This window comes from Dinoponera quadriceps, unplaced genomic scaffold, assembly GCF_001313825.1.
Source record: "Dinoponera quadriceps isolate SergipeBrazil2010 unplaced genomic scaffold, ASM131382v1 scaffold1889, whole genome shotgun sequence".
Lineage (NCBI taxonomy): Eukaryota > Metazoa > Arthropoda > Insecta > Hymenoptera > Formicidae > Dinoponera > Dinoponera quadriceps.
In genome coordinates this window covers 338,645-363,506 of record NW_014557272.1, presented here as the reverse complement: position 1 = coordinate 363,506, position 24,862 = coordinate 338,645, and the positions used below count along the sequence as shown (strand labels likewise).

At 44.1% G+C, this 24,862-nt stretch overlaps 1 protein-coding gene across 4 annotated transcripts in view; it reads left to right on the top strand.

Annotated features, from left to right (window-relative positions):
• Positions 1-24,862, top strand: part of LOC106748843 (forkhead box protein O) — a 193,876-nt gene that overhangs the window by 135,100 nt on the left and 33,914 nt on the right. For 2 of the 4 annotated variants that reach the window (XM_014627726.1, XM_014627725.1), the window contains 6 exons: positions 5,349-5,473; positions 5,599-5,796; positions 7,336-7,454; positions 7,817-8,052; positions 10,040-10,366; positions 10,744-11,071. In XM_014627726.1, the coding sequence (XP_014483212.1) occupies positions 5,349-5,473; positions 5,599-5,796; positions 7,336-7,454; positions 7,817-8,052; positions 10,040-10,366; positions 10,744-10,971 (1,233 nt within the window). In that variant the 3' untranslated portion in view covers positions 10,972-11,071. Of the gene's footprint in view, positions 1-5,348; positions 5,474-5,598; positions 5,797-7,335; positions 7,455-7,816; positions 8,053-10,039; positions 10,367-10,743; positions 11,072-11,741; positions 12,856-24,862 lie in introns of those variants that run through there. The other 2 variants (XM_014627724.1, XM_014627727.1) reach the window with 2 other exon arrangements.

The following is a 24,862-nucleotide window of genomic DNA, read 5'->3' as shown; positions in this document are numbered from 1 at the left end:
TTTAGAAAAAGTAATGTCTCAATTTTTGTTTCATGTTTTCTCTATCCCAAGGGACAAATTTGTCGATTAAAAATATTGTCTTGGATCTTAAGAAATCTTCTTCTTTATATAGAGAAATGACTTGTACCTCTTCGCGCACTCTACGAGCCTCGTGTAATTTCCTTCGCGGATATCCCGTCTCCTTCCGTGCCCGCTGATACGAAATGACGCATGCAGATCGCGAAATGCAAGTGCATGTCGAATCAGCCGGGGGTATCCCCGAGACACGAGGCGATCGAGACAAATCGTTCGTGGCCGGAGCTGCCTCTTTTCTGTGTCCACGCGCGCATTAAGAATTAAAGCTTTCGTGCTCGAGTTACCTAACGATCGTCATCTATTATTCAGGCCGTCCCTTTCCTTCACCGTCGATGATAATCGCGAATTCTCTCTGTGACGAGCGATCGCTCGTTTCCGCGTGTTCCCCGTATCGGAAAGGCCATTTGCAATCTGTCGAAACCGAGATGTAATTGATCGCGAGTAAGAATACCGTCCCCGTTCTTCCACGAGCGCATTGTGCGCGCAACGCGGCATTATGCACCTAAATCAAAACGCGATGATAGTGCTCTTCATCTCTCTTTTCTCTCGGAGATAGAGAATAGCGGCGTGGCATATATTTGGATATCTTGAGAGACTCTATAATAAATTACACGTATACTTAATCGTACGTTGATCAAATAAATTCGGTAAATATATCAATTACGACGTATCTTATATTTCTCCATTTCCGAGAATTAAATGTATACACGGGAAAAATAATTGTTTAATATTTGTCATTATTCGTATTATGAAATAATTATAATCGGGAAAATCTTCCTTAGAATAATTGCTACTCTATCGTAGTTTCCTAATCTCCCAGTCCCTTGTTATATTCTTATTCGATTATGCGTGGTATTATTAGACGTGATATTTATTCTTAAGTCAACAATTACTCAGCCATATACAACATGTACAAAATTTTTATCTGATGAGATTTGTCTATGGCGTTAGAAAGTATGGACGCATATCGCCCGTGTATCAACAATCTGGTTGACTCAAAATATATCAACGGTTTATGTGTCACTAGTGCTGTCTTATAAACAAAGTGTTTTCTATCTTTACACATCTTTTTATCCTTTACATATCTTTAACTTTTCTTTACAATCTTTTTCACCGAAATGTTGAATATTATGATGATGAATTATGGGACATTCACTTCTAAGGTTTATTGTCAATTCCTCGTCACAGAACGAACAAGTATCGCGCTGCATTCTCATATTGTATAGTTAAATATTATAATTTTCTCCTCCATAATATTCAGTTAATTAATTCTTTCGATGGTTTTCGTTCTGCTGGGTTAAGATATATTGAATAGCTGATTTATGTTTACCGTTTATTATTTGTTATTTCAATATCAGGACTGATTATCTATATTGTAATTTGTTTAGCATATATTTTTGCGTCGTTGCTATTTAAATTCAATTTTGTGTCGCTTATATATTAATTATTATTATTCATTTATATATATAATATTTAGGCAAGACAGTAAAACTAGCTGCGGCTTTTGGTCTCAATATTGTATCTTCAATTTTTAGACTCTATAATCATTAGTATCCAATAAGAGAATTGTTGTTATTGTTGTTGTTGTTATAGTTAGCGATAATGACTGACAATGTACTGAGAAAAATTTCCGTCGAATAAATTGATTAAATGATGTATCCGATTGTTATTTTTATTGTCCGATCAAGTGATGAATACATTTATCCGATGAAGTATCTCATGAAGTTACCGATGTAGTTACCTACATGAAATCTAATCGGAAAATTAATCACTCTTTGTGTCCGCTTTATACCCGTTGTAATTTTCATCGGACAAAAGCACGACTTGATCGAATGAAATGACGAAATAATCGGACGTTGCACTTCATCGGATATATCCATTTGTTACTTTTTAACTGGATTATCCGGTCAGATATGATCGGGTGTATTTCTCAATGTGGAGAAATCGCGCCGAAAACGACTGTAATTTTGTCGAGACTCGCCTGTTTTTTCTCTCAGTATACGACATACTTTTTATTTCACATAAAATCCCGTATGTTATTATGCATATCGATCTATTCTAGCTACTAGGAGCTGCTATCTGGGCTGTCAGCTTATATTTTCGCGATTACCATTGAACGAATCGCACGTGCGAAGTATCCCTTCCAAAAAACAAGGCACTCTGAACACAATTCTCGAAGAGGTGCGTAAAAGTTCGCTCAGTTTAGTGCTAGTTCGCCGGATTACTGCCGCCGTTCTCCGAGACACCGTTCGCCCTATCGACCTTGAAGACCACGACTAATCGCGCCCGCCGCCGACGTTTCATCCTCTCCAAGCGCTGATCTCGGCGTTCCTTATCACTCGCGTATTCTAACCCGGACGCATCAGCCGAATGCCGCACGAGAAATGCGGGAGGGTTATATACGCTCTCCATAAATTGCGCGTTATACAGTCCATTCGGGCGCGAGATAACCGCCTCGCTTTTACCCCCTTCCCCCGTCACACGCGCGGTCATCTTCGTCGCGTTCCTTTCGCTCTTGGACGAGGGCTGTTTCCGCGTGGTTTATAGAGACTCGGACGAAAGTGCCGGGCTTTATCGGCGGACGAGAGCCGCAGGAGATACGAAAAGAGAGAGAAAGAGAGAGAGGGAATCGCGAAGGATCTTTCGAGAGAGCGAAGCTACCGCTACATATTTTTCGCCGCCGAAAGAATACGCTCAGATGGAATATTATTGCGAGATTATTCCGCAGAGAGGTGAGAGACAATACGCTTTCCTTCCCCCCCCCCTTTCTCCCTCTATTTCCGAGAGAAACTCAAAACTGATTTTCGAGATATTAAATTTCTGCGAGCCCGCCTCTACTCGAGGCGCCCGACTCATCGAGCGCGCGAGCTCGGCAGCCGGCAGGCGGCTTGATCTAAAAATCAGAACGGTGGCGCCGAAAATGTCTTCATCTTCGAAGGGTAGCGCCGATAAAGGCGGGTAGATGATGGGGTTATAAAGTCCCGCCGTATAGCTCGCGACTACATGACTGGAATGGCTGATCGCGATCGCGGGGGAGGAGACACGCAACAACCCCCGCGCTTGCGAGCCCGTCATAGCAGTCGCGCTGGCGATCGTAAAAGCATCTTGGTGATATCGCGGACCGCTCCGGGGTCCTGTCGATAAATACTTTCGACTCGCCGGGCCCGCCGGGGACATTCGAAAGTCGGGCGGAGACGATCGGTCAAGTTTGAGAAGAGCGGTAAAAGGCAGTAAAGAGGCGGCGAAACGCCGCTAAGTCGCGGTAAAAATAACGACGCAGCCGCGGATTTTATACCGCGAAGCTCATTTGCCGACCGACCGGGACTAATTCGCCCGCCGGGGCTGGCTTATCGCAGGCGGAAGCGAACACGGCAAAACAAACGGAAGTATCTGTTCCCGCCCGGCGAGGCTTTATTCCGGTTTGTTACGCGGTCGTTCGGACCGCGATATTATGTTACATCAACAACGCAATCGGAACTTACACCAGCACGTGGATCCAGCGGATCCGGATGGATGAACGCGGGCGCGAGAGAACGAGTCCCTTTTCCGCGGATTGATATCGAAAGGGACACGCAGCGGCGAACGCAGTTTTCTTTCTGGCAGTAAAAGATACATCGCGCCGGTTTCCGCGTTATAAATTCCGCGATGTTAAACGGCGCGTCGTGCGCGTCGTCCGAATAAATTGAATGTAACAGCCGGGCCATGGATCATCCCGCGCGATTGTATCATTCGGCGAATCGTCGCGAAGATTTACGGAAATGAGACGTTTGCTCCCGAACGCTCCTGTTAACGATCAACGTGGACAAATTGTACACGCCTGCAATCGTATACGCGGATTTCGATCCATCCCCGGGGGAACACCCTTGAAAGGATCGAATGAACTTTCCGACTGATCAAAGGTGCTTTGTGTGCGTCGGTCGATATAAAAGCTAACGATAAAAACATTTTTTTTTTAAGAAAGTACATTTTTACGATTATTTTCGTCCCTTGCAGGGGCTAAGAATCCGCGACCCTGTTTTAGGACGGCGACTTAACGAAACGATAAAACGCCGGCGAGTTTGGGCAAGAGTTCTTCGCGGTACTTCGCATCAACTTCCGCCTGTCTCGTCCGCGATATAACGGCCAGTTTAAAGGAGCCATTTTTATTTATCGCGCCGTCTCTACGTGTGCGCGTCCTTCGTCTGAAAGCATCCCTCGGCGCGCGCCCGTCTCGCCGGCTCGCGTCGGCAGACGAAGACGAAAGGAAATTGTTATCGCTTCGCGACGGATACTTTCGTATTAGGGTAGAAGCTTTCCGAAATTTTTCGGAGACCCCGAATACACTCGCGGCCGATTCAATTTGCCTAATGAAGATGGCAAAGGAGGGACGCGGCGCGCTTTCCGCGCGTCGGCGGAGAACTATAAAGCGCGGCTCCTATGATTCACTCTTCGAATTGATTTTTTCTCCTACGATATATTCCTGTATGGCCGTGCACGATTCCCGTAGGATGCCGTTCCGCCGCGAATTTCGTTGGGGAACCACGGTATCGAGTGTATGAAATAGTTCCTTGTATGTAATTTAGGCGGATGGCCGGTTAGATCACCGGCGGTTCTGCGGAAGTAGCCCGCTGAACGATTTGATTATCGCGGATTGAAGAAAGATACATTATTGTAAACACACTTGATTTATATAAATTACTCTCCAAGGCTGGTTCCTCTTCAAAGGCCGTAATCTTCGGAGTTTCGAAAAGTGCAAAATCTTACGAATGCTGTAGACTAATATCTACATATATTTTACATATTAATTCATATATTTTATTTTATATATTCAGGAAATATTGAGAAATGTTGTAATGTAAAAATGAATGGACTTTTGTGAATGAATGGATGTATCAGATATTACATAGTTAAAACATTTCATAATTCCGATGTTTCGAAGTTTTGATATTTTCGAAATTCGCATTTGCTGCAAGGTACAACTGTATTGTTTGCTGTACCTCTTTAATTCGAATAGCTAAGAAATTTAGCTGTAACAACGACACTGGCCGTCCCTATTTTAACTCTTAAGGCTCATTTTTTCTTTGTGCGAGTGAATTTATTTCCAATTCTTTTCCATATTGTTGCGTCTCATAACGCGAAGATGATTTAATGACTGCATTAAATTTTTCAATTTTATCTTCGCCACAAGTAGAAGATACGATGATATGGTCTATACAGATAACGGACGTTTTTGCATACGCGCGAATCGAAGAATTTTATGCCCTCGCTGATTCGGTGATTCCTTCTGCTTTCAGAACTCCATACGCCACAACTTGTCGCTGCACAACAGGTTCATACGAACGCAGAACGAGGGTACCGGCAAAAGTTCCTGGTGGATGATCAATCGCGATGCCAAACCGGGCAAATCCGCTCGTCGCAGGTAAGTTCTCACGCGACCGCAATCGCGATCGTGCGATGCGGTTTCGCGTCTGGTCGTCTTCCTGCTCGACACCGAGCGAACGGAGAGCGTATCGAGAATGCCGGAGTATGTCGTGCTTTACGCAGAGCAACCACGATGGAGAGCACCGGTAGTCTGGAGAAACGGCGTGGCCGCTCGAAGAAGATCGCGGACGCTCTGAGGAACGGCGCGCTGTTGGCGGAACCCACTTCCAGCCCCAGCAGCAGCGTCGGAGAAGGCCTCGACATCTACCCGGACAGTCCTCTACCTGCCAGCGGATTTCAGCTCTCGTCCGACACGTTCCGGTACGTTGCGTCTATCGACTACTGTTCGCGTTGTTGTTCGTTTACGAGTGAACAATTGTCAACGTCCAACCGATTGCCGGCCGTCCGGCGGAGTGATGAAATAACGGAATAACGAAGTAATGGAATAAGGAAATCGGCGAATGCACTTTTTATTGCCTGCGAAGAAATATAGACTGATCTCGTTCTTTTCTCGCAGAACGCTCCGATTGATGCGAAATAATAAGAATTCATGTTTAAAATTTTGAGAAAGTTTGAGATTTACCGAAGTCAGTTTAAAGAATTTAAAAAATGACGATGTGATTGCACAGTATTATTTGAAGATAAACAATGAAACAGAATGCAAAAGGACGATGGGTAAAATGGGTCGATTTTGGCGTTCGGAGTGACAAGTAAGATCGGTAGGTTTTTTTGTAGTTTTTGAGCTGCTGAATCTGATTCTGGTCCTTAACATTTTTTAATTTGTCGGGAAAGTATTAAAATTAGCATACGAAGCATATTAAAGCATCTAGTACCGTACATTATTATTGTTGAGCTTTATGAACGTATTTATTTGTGTTTATCTGCTAGTAACATATGATTTTATCATGTAAAATATTTCTTTCAGAATGGTATTGGTGAGATTCTGAGCAAGAATAATTGTTCCATTTACTTTTATCTCAATGTTTCGTTTTTTTTTTCTTATGTACATATTCTGCTATGTATAATATATAAATTTTCGTTCATTAAAAGTATCGACCCATCGTCCTTTATACGATATGTTTGCGATTTATATTATGGGAATGTGTATACACGAGGAATTAGACGTCTCAAGAAAATTACTGACGAAATACTGGCTCAATATCGATTTATAATGAATAGTATTAGGTGTCAATATTGATTTGATATTCGTGGAATACTGGAATGATAGCAATGGGTCAAAATTTGAAAAACAGTACTATAACTGTATCGATTCTCAATATTGCAAAAGTACAAAAAATTACCGATTTTCAATACTAACCTAGTACAGGTTCTTAGAAATTATTATTATTATGATTATTACTATGATGATTATTATGATTATTACTGCACAATTGTTAATATAACCACCATTTGTAGAAAGAATTTTTATTGTAAAAATTTTTATTGTAGAAAGAAGGGTCAAGGTATGGTAAGGGGTGTTTGTTTGTACCTGTAGATGTCTATTTTTAATGCCATTAAATGTAAAACGCCGAAGCGAAGTAGATTTGTCTGGGATTGAACTTGAGTCTTTCGTTTGCCAGGCTCTTACCACAACTGCTTTTACCACTGAGCTATAGATTCAACGTTATTATATTTTATGATTATATATATAATTAAATATATCAATATTTCGCGCTTTCTTATTTAAGGAATTGACATCGCAACATGAAATCCATATTTCAGTACTGAATTAGTACCTCGGCAGTCTTCAGTACTGGCGAAAATATACGATTCCTGCAAAGAGTATTTAAGATATAAGCTTTATATCAATAGAAAGTGGTGTACGATTTAAGACGAGCCGAGATATTTCTGTTATTCAAGTCCTCGCGCCTCGAGTAACGCGTCCTCCTGCGGCCAGTTGAGCCCTATCCCGGCGGTTCTCGGGGAACCAGACTGGACACCGACCTATGCGCCTTCTTACAGCCCGGAACAACAGTTAGGTACGTACTTAATATCGATACGTCTCGTTTTCTTTCATATATCAATACAAATTTTAGAGTTGATCCTCTCGGAACATATTGTCAAATCCGATATTGAACTCTGAAAATGCGGAAAAGCACTTAAAACAAATCGTTCACACGATTTATCCTTGCTGTCGTCTCCTGTCTCCCGCTTGTACGTTCAAGCGACTCGCAACTTCGAAATTAATTTGATCCCAACGTCGCGCGTCACGGTTCGCGAATCACGTTCTTCGCATACCCGGGCCGAAGTAAACCTCTTCCTCCCTGTGTAACCACACCTCTCCGTTCCGGTTGGCCGCGGCTGGCTGCGCGATTAATACGTCGTGTGTCATGCTCGACAGCAGACACGATCCTAGCAGGCAACCTGGCGGAGACGATGAAGTTGGAGTCGTACCAAATGTACCAGACGTCACCGCCCGGTCACCAGCAGCAGCAACCAGCCCCGCCGCCTTACTTCGAATACCAGAGGAACAACGGCCTACGCACCCCGTCATCCTTCGGCCTGCCACCCACCCCGCAGTCGGCCAATCAGCAGAGATGCCCGATCCACGGTCTGCAGCCGTGCGCTTGTCAGATGGTAGGTTTTTCCGAATTTTTCGACGCGGTGCAGTTGCGGATTTTTCGTACGAGCTCATCCGCAAAGGAGGACGTCCGATGTTTTTATGATGCGCATGTTCGGGCCTGGCAATGTTGCAAAATCAATAAGGATCGCGGGATGTATGTTTTACACACACACATACAACGGTCCGAGTGCCTCCATACCCGACGATGGCTTTCGTGGACGACCGATGGTGACGAGCGATACACCGTCTCGAATTATCGGGAGATTAAGCACCGCGTTGACTTTTGGTCGTCGGCTTAATTAACTAATTAGGCACGGCTTTGCAGAAGCGACGTCGTCGTTGTTGATTTTTAACCCCGACTGTTTTCCGCGACAGCCGTTATTTTCGCAGCGATATTTTTGTTGTCTTGCGCGAAAAGATTTGCGTCGGAGGGTACGATGCAGGGCTTATTTACATTTCATTATTGAAAACTGGTTTAAAAAAAAAAAAGCGTCGTACACGCTCATGAAATTGCAGCACCAGACGTATTTTCGATAACGCTACAAATACAAACACTCGATCCAAGCCGCGACACACCGCCCGTTGTAATTGATCAATTTCCGCGCGATCCAGCTTTCATTACAATCAAGTTTTGTTACTTATTTTATCGTGTTACAAACAAACACATACACGTACGAAAGAGAAGGTTGCGAGGTATTTCCGAGAGATTCACAAATTCGCCCGAATTGGTGCACCGCGAGCAACGAAATCTTCGACTCGCGAGATTCATTAAATGTCTAACAATTCCCGGCGTATTTAACGTATGACAGAGATTGGAAATATTTGTACAAGCGAAAGTAACATTATGCTTTGTCGTGTAAATATTTCCTGTTCAAAAGTCGTTATCTTTCATTACACGCACCACGCGCATCACGCGCACCAAAACAAGTCGGACGCGCACGTGATAGAAAATTATAGTTAGTTTCAGCGCCAAACAACTTTTAACCATAAAAAATAGGAGAATCATTTTTTTAATAAATGTTTCCAGATAACATTAACTCACTTTTGGTCGGACTGCAAAAATTTTTAGATTCATGAGACTCAAGGTACTCAAAAAACCTAAGATCAGAATTTTCTGATTAGCCGTTTTCTCTAGAAAATAATTGAAACATTTACCTTGAGTGACACCTGACGTACACTTGATATGGAATCATATCATAATGGGAATTATCATTTTCGACGACTTGAACTTTTTGAAGGCAAAAATACTTTATCATTGTTTTCAATTTCTTATTTTTTACTATTTTTAATTAGTTAATTAAAAAGATGGGGCAATAAATTAAAAAGATATGTTTTACGAAGTTATTTTCTACCCCCATCTACTGCCGGAAGGTGGCCAGGCGAAATTATTTTCTGAAAGGCAAAAGTCCAAATTATATTTTAGTAAGATTTAGAAGAACAAGATTTGGAATTACAAGACCAAAATCTACTTTTATCATAGATAAAAAAAATTTTTGAAGATAAGTAAATTTGTGCTCTTTCTATATAGGAATGAAGGAACAAAGTGGTTTAAAACGTCTTAAGACGTCGTCACAACAATGGCATCTTTTAAATAATGAGACGTCTAACGGACATTTTTGAAATGTCTTTTGGATATGTATTATGTATTGTTTGGGGTTACTATATTGTCAGTGATAATAACCTTGCACGGAAAAAAAGTTTGGTTAAATTTACCAGGTAGTGAACGAACGAAACGTTTTGACAATCAAAGCGTTTTGGTTGAAAGAAACAGAATTTCTAGTTCTCATGACTCAAATTCGGCTCTTATAATCAGAAATTTTGTTTTCTTCAACCAAAACATATCTGGTTCGTTCACTGTCTGGTAATTTCGCCGAAACTTTTTTCCCATTCGCATGTTGCTACTACTATAAAATATGTTTGGCCGCCGAAACTAACTATAATTTTTTATCGGTGCATAATTATTGCAATCGCATTTTTCCTCTTTTCAAATCCGCAAATCAGAATCTGAGCCCCGTGTCCGGCATGTCACCGTCGTATCAGCAGAGCGAACCCAGCCCGACGACACTGGGCAACAATCAGCAGCAGACGCTACAGTATATGATACAGACTCAACAGCGTCAACAGCAACAGCAACACCAGGCGCAGCATCAGCCGGCACAGACTGGACCGGCAGGTCCCAGCCCGCCCAATACGCCGACACCTTGCCCAGCTACACCCAGCACTATGATGGGTCAGTTGATGGGTGCCCTCAATCATTCTGCCCTTCTCGATGACCTTAACATCAACATCGAGGCGATGCACGGCGGCTTCGACTGCAACGTCGAGGAAGTAAGTCGCGCCCTGTCTGTTACTACCGACGAGCTGTCGCGCTTTTACGTTTCCAGGTTTTTCCTAGATTGCATTCTTCGCGTGACTCGAATCGAAATCAAACACACTAACAGCGTTATCTCTTTTCACACTAGAAAATTACAAAACTCGCTTCGGATTGTGATTTTTCAGTCTGAAGGAAGGATAGCGCGCGATAGCGGACGCGACGATTGACTTCGCACTTAATTTTAGCTCATCTCCCAACTTGGGTTTTCGAGTGAACTGAATTGCGATTGCTCTCTGAAGTGTAAACACCCGACTTTTCGCGTAACTTTTCGAGGGAGAACGAATTTCTCTTAACGTGGAAGTAAACGCACCGTTCGACTCGCGAATTACAGGTGATCAAACACGAGCTGTCGATGGGCGGCACGCTGGACTTCAACTTCCAGCAGGGCGTGATGGGCACCGCCGCGATCCAGGTGAGCGACGGTAACATCGGCCAGAACGGCGCTGTCAGTCAGAACACCGGCGTCGTCGTCGGCACGACGACCGGCAACGCACCTGCGGGCGTCTACGTCAGCACGAACGCGGCGACCCCCGCGGCGCCCCCCTCGTGGGTTCACTAGCAGTTAACCCCCCTGCCCTCGACACCCCCATCGTCCTTGCCGATGCCGTTGTCCGACGGGCGGGATAATTTCTGCGGGACGACCGAAGGGCAGCTCATCGGTGAGTATCTCTTCTGAGCTTCGTCATTCTCGCGTTTATCAGTTTCACTTATCGAGACTGCACATCGACAGATCAAATCGTGCGGTCACATATTCTCTCTATGCCTCGAATTTAGAACGATATTTGCTCGTTTTCTCTTTAGAGGGAATTATGATGAAACTAATTCTGATATATCTCTATTTGATATGTGGCGTTTCTTAATTAACGCTCACTATTTATAATGTTATTCCTTCCGAAAAATTAAATCGAAAAGTTTCCGAACCATTTTGTCGAAAGGGGTCATCATTTATGGCGGCTTTCCAACTTTCAAAATAACATATCTTTATAGCTAAGCCCTGAATGAAAATTTCCGTTGAAGTAAAATCAGCTTGAAATTAATCGGAGGGAATAGATTTGTTGTCCAGTTCGTTCGCTCGACCGTTTGAACTATAGTTTGCGAAAAGTCTTATTTTTCTAATCGCTTTTATCGTAAACTACTTTCTCGTAAATTACCAAGACATCTCGACATTTTCGCTCAGTACTTCCTTACTCGAATTTTGATGAGAAATAACGTTATATAAATAGTGCGCGTTAATTAAGAACTACACAAAATATGCTCGCTTATCTCGAATTTGTTGCAAGATTCATGAAAATTCCGTTCGTATTTTATATTTGTTCATCGTTTACACAGAACTACAGCGATAAGATTCCCGCGTACATGCGCTATTTTGATGTCGTTTCACGATCTCGCTGCTGCCACAAATATCCCACCGATAACCGGCCGATTCATTGCTCAATTCGACGTTGCGACTCCAAGGCAGAAGGAAGATATAAATATGGAATGTACCGGCTACTTTTCAGGCGATAATTTTACTCGAGCGCATTACGTAGTCGCGGAATAAGAGGGAGGCGTACATCCACGTCACCCGTTCGCGAGGTGTTACGGTCCGCAGGTCGATATATCATTCTCGCGTGGCTGATTAATCATACGGAAGTTCGCTCGGGATCCCTCCCGAGTCCTCCCACCTTCTCTCGCCCTTTCATGTCGCATTCTCGCGCTTCCGATCGCGTAGCCACGAAGAAAGGGTGCGCGGTCCTTCACTTGGCGGGAACGGGAATAGGAGGAAGAGGGTTATCATTGATTGCCTCCCTCTTGCACGCATGCAAAATAATATTTGCATACTCATGTCATAACACAGTGTCCGTATTTAATAAATCGCTTCACCGTTTTGTGCCGATGCATCTCTCCTACCTTCCCTCTCCCCCTTCCCTTTTTTCGTGCGTACCGATACATTCGTGTAGCGAGAGCGGGTGTCGGACGTTTTTGTGCGAAATCGCTATTGACTTGGACGCGATAACAATTACATCGCCGGAGGCCGCGAGTTTTATGGAGAGCCTTAACACAATATTGCTGATCGCGGGATCGCGTCAAAACAGTAGCATTTCGTTTGACGCGGAAGCGCGAGCGACGAGCAATCAACGCTCGCGCGCGAGGGAAAATATTCGCGGGGATCTCGGCTCGCGTATCGCGCGAAGACTCCCGACGAGATCGGTTCGTGTTTCAACGATAAACGTGGATGTTTACTCCGAACGTGTCCGAAGGGAAAAAGATGAAGTGGATGTAAGGATTCACAAGCTAACATCCCCTGCGAACGCTCTACAAAGAGCGCGTATTTGTCGGAAATTTAATTCTAAATACGCCGCGTACGCGCATACGTGTATGTATGTGCGATATGTATCGCTGTACTATATTAATATATTTTGTAGATTTCGATGAATAAAACGGTTCTCTTTGATAAAAGCCGAGCGGAGAGAGATGCGCAGTACGCGCGAATACTGGGCTATTTATTCGCCCGCGTACGCGATGATCCTTTTCTACGTCATTTCGCGAAGCGTTCGTTTACGACGCGGTAAAATATTCTCGCGTCGCTTTGCGGCGACCTTGGACGATTTACGCGATATTACACCGGTAATCGCGTCCGGATAATGCGATCTCTCTCTCTCTCTCTCTCTCTCTCTTTCCCTCTCTCTTTCTTTCTCTTCCCCTCTTTCTTTCTTTCCCTCCCTCTCTCCGCTTTCGTGGCCGGCAGCAGCGGAGAGTGCTCTGTAAAGCTTGCGATAAAAATTAAAACGTTTTCGCGTCCCTTTACGTCGGCTCCTTTTTCACACCCCTCACTCTCTTTCTCTATCTATCTCCGTCTCTATCTCTCCTTCTCGTCGGCGAGGCGGCAACGACGCCGGCGACGGCAGGGATGGAAAAGAGAGAGAGAGAGAGAGAGAGAGAGAGAGAGAGAGAGAGAGAGAGAGAGCGGCGTAAAAATGTAACGCGATTTCTCGCGGAAAATCGCTTTTGCCGTTGGTACTTCGCAACAACGCGACTAAAATAACTCCCACTTCGCTGCCGCGGCGCCTTTTAATCTTTCGCACGCACAAGTGCGGCGTGTAATTACAGCTTTATCCTCCCATCTCGTCGCGGTCGTCGTCGTCGTCGTCGACGCTGTCGTCGTCATCCTCATCGTCGTTGCGCTAATGGAGATAAAAATGCCATGTGAGCGCGCGCGCACGGATGAGCGTTCGACGATATTAATCATCCGCTAGTAATCGCGTTCTAGCGTGTGCCTACCAGCCGAATGCTGCTTGCAACCTGACTGGACGTTAGCTTCCCCTGCCTTCTCTCCGCGATCGTTCGTTGCGTGACCACCGTGATCATCTTTTTCCTCTTTCCGAGGAGAGAGGTAGAAAGAGAGAGAGACCGAGAACGAGGTATAATCGTCCACCGATTCGAAGTCCGCGGACTCGTGGCGACGGTTCGCGCAGAAATCGCCGCGGTGGCGATACGCACTTATCGCCTTTTAACGGCGGAATGAAAGACGACAACGACCGCGTCGATCGAAGTCATTTCCCGAGCCGCGGGAGTCATTCTCCCCGCTTGATCGCGCTCCTCGCAGCCTCGCGAATGTTCACGTTGAGCGACGATCAAGCAAAGAGCGCAAAGAGCGGCGGCAACGAGAAAAAATAACGTGAGCGTGGCGGCGACCACGCGGCTCATTTTTTCTCTCTCCTCCCCNCCCCCTCCCTCCCTCTCACTCTTTCTCGCTATCTCTCTCCTTCACCCCCCGCGGGAGCCTCTTTTGGCGATTGCACTCACATGACAGCCTACTTTGTTGTCCCTACGGGCGCAGATATTATTTACACGGCGGAATATCGGCCCGAGAGAGATATTAGCTTTCAGAAAAATATTTTTCAGCGCGGCGAACGCGCGCCGCGAAAAAATACCGCCCCTGGGCTTACGCCCCGGTATATTAACGCCTCCGGCGGCCGTTCCAGTAGTTTGTTGTGCGTATGAAACCGGCATGCACGCCGATCTCCGTTAGTTCCGGGGGATCGATGTCTTTTTGTTTCCTCTCTCCGTCCTCTTTCCCCCTACTTCCCCTCGCCGACTCTCTCTCTCTCTCTCTTTTTTTTCGCCCGACTGTATATCCATTTACCGTCTGGCGGAAAGGGCATAAATTCGAGTGTCTGGATAAAACCGATACCGCCGGAGCGAAGCGCAGCGCGACGCGTAAGAAACGCGCTCCGAGGCACGAACGTTTCAACGCGACGGCGGCGCTGCCGTGACGCTCTGACGGGAAAAATTCTACGGTAATTCTTCGCGCGGGCTCTGGAAAAATTCCTCGTGTCGTTGGAGAAAATATTTTCGATCACTTTTACGGACAGAATTTCCACCTAATACAGGATCCGGAATCAGTTTATCGAATCAGTTTGGAGAGTCCCGCGTTTTTAGCCCGAGATAATTGGCCACTTTGACGTAATTTGCTGCAAAATGCGTTTACTTCGCAGAATTAACCGGTACGATTAGGGATTTTCATTTCTACTTCAAATTTGACCGAAGGAAAATAAATCACATTCCTCAGAAATTTGAATTCGCAGACACAGAGGTGAAAAATAGTCAGAATAAAATAATATTCGCGGCAGCTAGTCAGAGGTAACTGAATCGAGCGAAAAGCGCACAATTGTAAATTGAAATAAACGAAAATTTTCATTTCATTGTTCGTATGTGTAGTACAATGACGAAACCTATTTCTTGGCGGCCGATAGATAACGAGAGAAAGAGAGAGAGAGAGAGAGAGAAAGTTGATAACGTGATAATTCGAGGATCGCTCCGTTTTATCGAGCACAGCGATAAAGGAAAGACCCCGGGAGGGTGAGAGGGAAGTCCAAGCCTTATCCCAGCATCGCTCTGTAAAACTACTCGCGAGTAGTCTCGGACGGCGCGCGGAAACTGCGAAACTACAACAGAGAGAGAGAGAGAGAGAGAGAAGCGCCCCTCATTAAACGGGAACGCCGCGCGCTCGCCTCTCTTCGTCGAAACTTTCGTCGTCGTCCGAAAAATAACAATGGGGTCTCTCGAGCGCCGGATTATTTCGAGATCACACGGTACATGACTCTAATTGAACGACTTCCGGTCGGCGTCGCGCTAATGGAGAACAGATTTTCGGATCCGCGCGGATTCCTCGTAACTCGCGGTCGAACCCCGAAACCCGCTTCCCACCCCGTGCGAGATCGGTTCCTTCGCGAAAACTCTTTTCTTCCAAGTCGAAATAAAAAAGTACCGTGGCAGAGAAGAGAGCGACACGCGGGAGCCAGGGGGGGAGGGGAGGTCGCAAGGGAGGGAGAAGAATAGGAACAAAGAGGGTAGATACGGAGGAAGACCAAGGGATGCAACGCGATAGATCGAGGTAGAGCATGTAGGTTGCGGGACGAGGGAAGAGGACGGGTCGCGTTCGTCTGACAAGGGTGGGTGGCAAGGAAAGAAGTCTGTCCCCCTTTTTCTCCCCTCGCTCTCGTCGCCTCTTTCTCTTCTCTCCTCCACCAACTTTATAATTCTTGCGACGCTTTTGGGGAATGAGATTGTCGGCGGCGGGGGGTGGCTGGGCTTTAAGGTAGTCTGCTGGCGCCAGTGACGTCTGCCGAATAGCTGCTGACTCCCAGACTCCTGCAGTTTCGGCTAAGTGGTTCCCTTTTGCCCCACTTGAGCGTCTGTGCGCACACCTTCCACCCTCCGCCGCCCCCGTCATCCACGCGAGCACGGTGCGCCTATCTACGAAGAAGCCTGAGCAGTCGCCGATTTTCTATCGGGGAATTTCTATCGGGGGATTTTGTCGTGAAAGATTCTGCGGAGGGATAGGATACGCGCTAGGATACTTCGCAGGGCGATACGACGGCGGTTTAGGATGACGAGTAGGCTTTCTTCTCGAAAAAGAAAAGTTCTTGGCCTCGTAGGTCAAGGTCTCAGCAGCTTACGCGTGGCGAGAGGAGCCTCGCTTTCTTCGTCGCCGGTGAATAGGAACAATTTTCAACCGACGGAAGCGGGACTGCGAAAATGGCCCATCGAGCTACGCGCGCGCGAATTGCGCGATTTTATCATCGCACGGATGAGAAGTTTCATTATTTTATCGCGAAGAATAGGGATGTAAAGAGCCAGGAAGGGAGAAAGATGATGTAATCATTCGCGCTAGTGTAATATGCATCCCCTTGCAATCTATAATTAATGAAACTTTTCGAATCGGATGCGCGAGAACTGGAATTCGGACGAGAACATGGTAGATCTTTCATCCGCTGATATTTTCATTGAATAACACGGAAGACGTCGAAAAGAGACGGACATGTGTGTGTGTGAGAGGTGGCGATCACACCTAAATTTGTTAAGCAATTTGCTAGTTGTTTAACTAGGTTAAATTAAGAGACCGTTGATGGGGCAGAGTTAAGTTTAATACGTGTATTGTAATATACATTAGATATTATCAACGGGGTGAGCGTGCTTAATCTCACTTAACAGTTAGCGATACCGTCGTGATCGCGATGAGACGATTAGAGCGACGGAAAGAGAGGTACGGAGAGAAACGTGGCACACGTCAAAATTTAATTACATTCCGCAAACGATGACTGACGTAATTGGACGCTGAACGGTTAGTTTATTAAAGTTTCGAGTACCGCTGGATCATCGCCAATCTTACATTAGTAAGCAAAAGAGTCCGCGAGTCATTTAATCCTCGAGCTGTCCCGCTGGGACTTCGTGGAAGATTCACTGGTACGCCGCTTTATTTTACGTCCTTAATTATAGAAGAGATGGAAGGAAATCGACGAATTTGTTTGGCGGCATCGAGAATAAATTGGGATCACAGCATCGGAGGGAAATATCGCCGAGCAGCGCGAAAAATGATAATTAATTCTAAATTGACATTTAGGAACCGTTTGACCTCTGTCTCTAGGCGCGTTACGTTGTTACGAGAAAAAGTTACGCACGTCCACGTGTTTACATCCTCGGTAGGACGAACGTGAGACGACGTCACTCACGATGAAAAGGGCTCCCGGTCTTCTGGGTCAAGGCTCAGATCCTTTCCCGCTATCCGGCAATCTGGGGATACGCGTCTTAAAAATGCTTGACCGATGAGAGGAGGCGTTATCGCTCGCTTCCTGGCGCGGTTCTCCAAGATCGTTGCGTAATCTCATTCGGGCAAAATTCATGAATGCCATCGCGTTATCAAACAACGCATCTGCAGCACGATAAAAGGAATCGCTTGTATTGTCTTGCGATGCATATAATTTGCGCGGCCTGTTTCTATTTTTTCTCTCTTTTTCTCTCCTTTTTTTTTTTCGGAATAATGGCACTTCACCATACGCGATTGCGTTACAATAACGATGTTATTGACCTTGGGTGCGGTTTTCTTTGAATGGGTACTTAGGCAACTAGACGGCCGTCCTTAATGACTATTATCAAGCCGCGCGGGGATACATTACCGCACACGGTACGACAATGCTCCCGGTTACGGCCAATTAATCTCCCCTGACCCAGAAAGGACTCGAACTGTACGTTTAGTACCGCCGATGTTAGCGGGAAAACGCGGACTCGTAGGCGCGCGGACGCGCGCGACACGAAGAAAAAGACGGGAAAGAGAAAGAGGAGATCGCCGTTAGCGGCTTTCTTGGGATGAATATCAGAAGCAGCGACGATACGTCTCGTCGACTGCGAAATTTAAGATGAATCGGTACGGGCTTTTGGCCGGCGCTCCACTTTCGGAAAGTTTTGTGTTTATTCGTTTTCCGGGAAAGGACAAATGTAGTCCTGAATGCAATCGGATAGAGCCGCCGTTGAAGTATTTAGGTTGCACCACGGTTGCTTGAGCTCGAACCAGTTGACCGGAGTAATGTAAAAATTATTCCCACGTCTTAAAGAATGGCAGTGGACGAATGTTTCTATTTTAATCTGAAATTATTAGTGCGAATTTTAAAGCGTTTGGGAAAAATAAGAAGCGAAAGAAGTCACCTTTACGTGCCGTCACGCTTACGAGACCGTATCTGCACGGAGAAAAAGGTTTCTTTAAATTTAATGAAATTTCTTTGATTGAAACAAATTTGTCTATCGGAATAGAGCAAACAAACGAACGTTTCATTCAATAAGTAGGATGGTTTGGTTTCTTAAACAATAAATATTTTAAATCAAATAATATACATGTATTTCTTTTGTATTTTCATCCAAACATTATAATGGTTGTTCCAAGCAATAAATTATTTGAAAGAGATAACACTTAAGAGAGTTAATATATATTGAAAGAGATAACACTTAAGAGAGATAAAGAAATATAACACTTTATGTCAGAAAAATATAAAAATAAATTCTTTGTTTCGTGGAATAATATTTAATATATAATGAAATAAAATGTTTAAATTGAAAACAAAATATTTATCTTAAATATTATTTTCCTTAAACAACATTAACCAACATTGTTTAGTAAAATAATATTTTTATTCAAATAAAATGATATTTGATATTAAATGACGGTTATATCAAACGAACCAAAAACATATTGTATTAAATCCAAAGAAATCTTTTCCTCTGAAATAGTAATTCGTTAATACGATTATAATCAAAGATTTGTACGGTTAATAAAAATAAAAGAAGTTCAGAATATCTGCGAAATCAATGTGGGTTATCAATTAATTTAACTGCATTCATTTAATCATTGTTTTTTCCAAAAAAGATTTTTCGCCGAATTACGTCGGCATTACTTCAACGTTCTTACGAAAGCACTCGTAGAGACTTTCGCGATTTACGCTTTTCTATCGCGTGTGGAAAGATGACGTTTGTCGCGCGAATCGATTCGCGTGTATCGTTTTCAGACTGCAGGACGACTATTGGGTCGTGAAAAAAACGTATGCATAAGAGAGGCCTAACGCTTCTCGAGACTTTCTTAACCCACTTTTCCGTGCAACCTGCGACGCAAACTACGTAACGCGACGCGACGCGAGTGAAGCGTCGCTCTCGATTCATTGATCAAATGATCGATCCAGTTCGTCGTAAACTCTAAAAAACCGCGATGTGTCACTCGCGATTGGCACCAGGCAGGTCAGTCTGAGAGGTCGGTACTTCTCTACATTTTCATCCAAATCCACATATAATCGATACTTTCAGATCATAAGTTTACATCGTCTTATATTTTTAGGGCCGGTATTCATAGTCGGATTCTATATATTCAAGATTGTTTTAAGTTCATCTTCAGGTGTTCCTTAGCCAATGATATAAGCCGTACAGCATCTGAAGATGTACTTAAGACGGTCTTAAATATAAGATCCGACTATGAATAGCAGCCTAGGATTTCGAGGACAGGAAAGCTGCAGCTATGCTACTGTACTATGTAGTTTCATCTTTTGACGAAAATTTGACAAGAATTTCTCTGTAACGTGAAACAGATCGGGACTACCTCGCCACACTTTGAGACAGTCGTCTAATGGCGATGTATACGATGAGAAAACTTTACGAAAATTTCTCCGTGGATGACAATTGTGACTATCTTGTCATACTCTAAGAAAGTCCGGATCTTCTGCGTTACGGGGAAATTTTTCGAAGATTTTCCCATGGTCCGCGCCGTCGTTAGATGTTAGCCCGGTCATCTAATGGCGACTAATCTAATTTGACAGAAACGCAAATGGCGCGAAACTTCGGTCGACAAACCCGAGAATATCCAACTTCGGTAACGACGTTCGCTTCAACGTTGACCGACGTTTGGCTGGCGGGTGCCTCTCTTTCTCTTTTGCTCTCTCGTTTCTCTCTCCGGGCCCCGCGATATCCGTTCTGGTCATTTCGCGACCTCTTCCGTACCTGCTCCCGAGCCCGTGGGAGTGGTACTCGAACCAGGCGGCCTCGACTCGGCGTTTCCTCCGTAATGCCAATAAGGAATGCCGCCAGGCGTACATTCCTTCGAACAGAAATGTCGCGATGTGAACACAGAAACGACCGTGGAGGGGAGAGAGAGAGAGAGAGAGAGAGAGAGAGAGAGAGAGAGAGAGGGAAAGAAGGACGGAGTGAGGGAGAAAAAGACCAAAAGGACCAAGAGGCACGGGATGCAAAGGTTGCATAAATAGAACCACGGCTTCCTTCGCGCACACGCGCGCGACTTCCCGTTAATGGCACTACTCGCGCCGGCTAATAACGGCATTCCGGCGCGTAGGAAATTAAGAACAAGCGACGAGCTCAACGCGCACCGCGACTTCTACCCTTAATCAAGAACGTTGGGATTGCGCGAAGGTGAGAGAGAAAGAGAGAGAGAGAGAGAGAGAGAGAGAGAGACGCGACGTCCTGACGCTTTCTCGGCAAATTTATACCCTTGCCCGCCACCTTGTGATCCTAATATGTGAGACTATCGAACGATATCGGTGATCCACAACGTCAACTGTTCTGCTAAATTGCGATGCGACGTTTCGTTACAGAGGTACTTCGCGCCGGATAATCGAACGTATTAATATTTTCGAGAAGAAAAATTTGTTCTCCAATACAACAAAAGATATTTTATATACAAAGGTAATTTTTATATTCCAAGGACATTTTTTATATATAGTGCAAAAATTATTTCGATTTATAACGGTTATCAAGAGGCAAAGGCAAGCAACTGTTAAATGAACGCTGAGAATACCCGCGATCTTGATGCTGAAGTAACATCATAGGTCTCTCAGGTCTATATCACAAAAACATGGTAAAAATCGTGTTTTTTAAATTTTATTTTTTTGGAATTACTTTCATTTATTACATTTATTACCAATTTCTTATTTATCGTCGTTGTAAATTGTATAATAAAACGTTTTGTGTTAAATTTAACACATTTTGTGTGTTTGTCCCAAACGACCCACACAAATATTACGTCAAAAATTAACACAAAATTATAATATCCATAATATGTTAATCGACATCGAAATATAAAATGTGTTATTTTGATACTTACAATGTTATTTTAACACTAACACATGTTGAATATCGATTCAGCACAAAATATATTAAGATAATATAAACACAATATGTTAAAAATTTAACATATTAAATAACATATTAAATTTAACCAAAATTTTAATAAAGACCAATTTTAGCACAAGTACAAAACCTTTTTTTATTACGTAGTTGCCGCCAGGAAATCAGTTATTTTTTTTAATCAGGCAGATAATATCAGTGGTCACATAGACAACTTTTTTTCTGAGTGGGAATAACACAGGAATAGTAGTGATATATAGTAGCTTTTACAAAATGTGGAAGAGGGAGTAAGCGAAAGAAAAGTGTAGACGTAAGCCTAACATATTACCATTAGGATTAAAAAAGGATTTGTTTTTTTTTTGTGAGCGACGAAGGCAGTCTTTCGCGTAAAATCACGATTGTCTCGTGAACTGTGTCGAATTTAATTTTTAATTCTCAGTATGTGGATTAAGGAAATATGTGACGAAAAATCTATAAAAATATGTTTATAGGTGAAATACAGTGTGTTTTTTTTTTTATCGCAGCACACGTTGTCATCTATACACAACTCTAATTATTGCTTGACACGCATGCCTCGTTACCAAGTATACTACGGTATCAATCACTTTATCGTTTATTTTTCACGTATTTTTACGTAAACTTCCAACACGACCCTCTCGAATGAATCTTTTCTCTATGATCGTGTCATCGACATGAAATCGCGTGTTTCCGACGATCGCAGTTTTCTTTCCGAGAACCCCACTTACTTCTTTTCTTTCGGTTCTGCGCGACATCACTTTATAGATAAACAGTAATTAAAATAAGATTAAATTAGAGCCGCAGGAGTATATTTCTAACATAACTGACATAAAATCCGCAATGTCGTTGCGCGTCTCCCGTGATCGGAATTCCGCTTTGCGCGCGGGTGGTGGAGCGGTCAGTTTTCTTGCCATCGCGCAACTTTTATTTGCCGGAGCAAAAAAGAAATCAGGGACGCGCGCCGAAAGCCGTCCTGACGCGTTTCGTAACTAGAACGACGCGACTAACGTCGCAGTAACGTCGGCCGGCGTCTTCGGGGGGTTGAGGTTGGGCGTGCAAGGAAGGGCGCCAACGCTTTCATACAGACGGGGGTGACCGGGCTTGCGGACTTGCCTAATCGAGCGTGCGTTTCCGATGAATTATTCAGGATCGAACGTCTCCCGGCTGGCCGTTCTTAGGCGTTTATTCTCATTATGCGGCTTGCCTCCTCTCGCCCTTTCCATATATCTCTCACTCTCTCTCCCGTGTTTCGTACGAACGCGTCGATAAGGCCGCCTTTGCTCCTCACACCCTCTCTAGCGTTTCCGGCTCACGAGAGCTCTCGCGTTAATCCTTCCAAGATTCTGGGATAATGCGTCTAATGTTCTCATGGGAATCTCGTTTCTCTCTGGTCTCTCTCCCTCTCATCCTCTTCCTCACTGGGATGTTATATTAAATAACATTTAGCAATGATATTTAGGATAATTATGAAATTGCTGATGAAATGAGAAAATTGCAAATATTCCGAGGAACCATAAAAGATCAATAAACTGTAGTCTAAGATCGGTAAACTGTAAGAAGCCACCGATGTAAAATTGGATTGTGAAGATTAGATTCCAGATGGTGAGAGGAGTGATCTCGAGAGGGTTGAACACGAAGCGAGGGACGTTACGAAAGCGTATACGCGGAATTTATGAACAATATTTATATCCGACACGATCCACGCGGCGCAGCCGCGCGTTTCTAACGTGTTGCAGACGCGCATACTTCAGCGGCCGATTAGAAATTCTAATCAAGCCACGGCGTTCACGCACATCTCTCGTACACGAGTTACGATTGGTCGACCGATCATTTGCAGTACACCAACGGCGCGTCGCATCTCAATCGTAATTGTGCACACGATTCATAAATTGTGCGCAAGCGTGTCAACGTTTCTTTTTTTTCCTCACGCTCGCGCGGTATCTTCATAATGACGTTCAAACTCCGGCTGACTTCGTGCATAGCCATTAAAACTCTGAATGTTTAATAACGTCGTAATTATCGATATTTCGCTGCATTCAAATCGTCGTTTTCCTTGATCCGTTCGATATCTACCATCGCGACGACATACAGCGCGAGACACTCTATACTGCTTCTTACGCCACCGAGAGTCTTAATGACGTAATCCACTTCCTACCGATTTTTTTTTCTGCTGATCAAATCTCTCTCTCTCTCTCTCTCTTCCCGGACCGTATTTTTCGCTTTACGCGTATCGAAAGAAGTTACGTTATACAGGATACGAAACAAATCGCCGTATTCCGCTGTGCCTCCCTCATTCCGCCTCTTTAGACGCGCGTGAAAAGTTTCAAAGCCGGCGGCTATATTTATGGTGACCTAACTTGATGAAAAATTGATTCTGTAACGGCAAGAGAGCGACTGAACGCGGCCGCATACTCTCGGCGACACAGCGGGACGGGTAAAACGGGAGGAAATAAGGAAAAATCACGGTTAAGAGTGGTTTAATTGATTTTACAACGGCGACGTAGCTAAGTAGACCGTGATAGGTCTCGGTGTCACGCATCGATAACCGTCGGCTGCTTTTTAACACACAGTCTTACGCCTTTCATTACATAATTTCGCGTATATGGGTCGCGAGACGGGAATTAAATCGATATTAGAAACTGCGCCGGAATTATTCCGCGCTATGCGAAAACGAGGAGTCCCGATTTCGGCAATGTTAAAGCTTCATCCAACACCGGAATTCCGAGTAACTTGTGTGCAAATGCCTCGGAAAAAAATTAAGATTGAGCGCTTTTTCGGTCTGGAATCGTACATATTAATACTATATCGGAGGAACGATCTGACTCGAATCATCTGACGATGTGTGAAACGAAGAGAATGAAGAGAAATGTCTGAATTCTGTAAACTTTATCATGTATTGCGTTTATTTTTCTAATGAAGGAGATTATTTAAAACATAAATATTACGTTTTAAAAGAAATATTTTCTTACACGAGATATGTCATACGAAAAAGGGGAAAATTAGACAAAAGACATTAAATTCTATACTTACGAAATATATGTACGAAGTATACTTACGTATACTTTACGAAAGTCGATGTGCTTCTATTATCAGCATGATTTTCAGATTTAAATCTTCGATTGTCGAAACACCTACATCATATTTTTTGCGCCGCTGCGTTTTTTTTTTTCACGTAAATCGCGGAGATGTTCACCAAGCGGAGTATATTCAGTCGATCACGGATCAATCGCATCTTTCAGCGTCTTATCTCTATTTCCCGCTATTTCCCGCTACGTTCAAAAATCTCGCGCAACTGGGTCGTTACATAAATCTCGCTCCGACCGATGTGAGATATTCGTTGCGACTTTCGTTTATCAGTTTCAGTTTATATTTGATAAATACACATTAACGTGCGACGTCTCTCTGCGAAACGAACGATAATCCGACAGATCGTGCGACTCATCTCACGACTTCGTAATTGCGAGTTCGCGCCACGAGAGTAGCCCCGACACGTG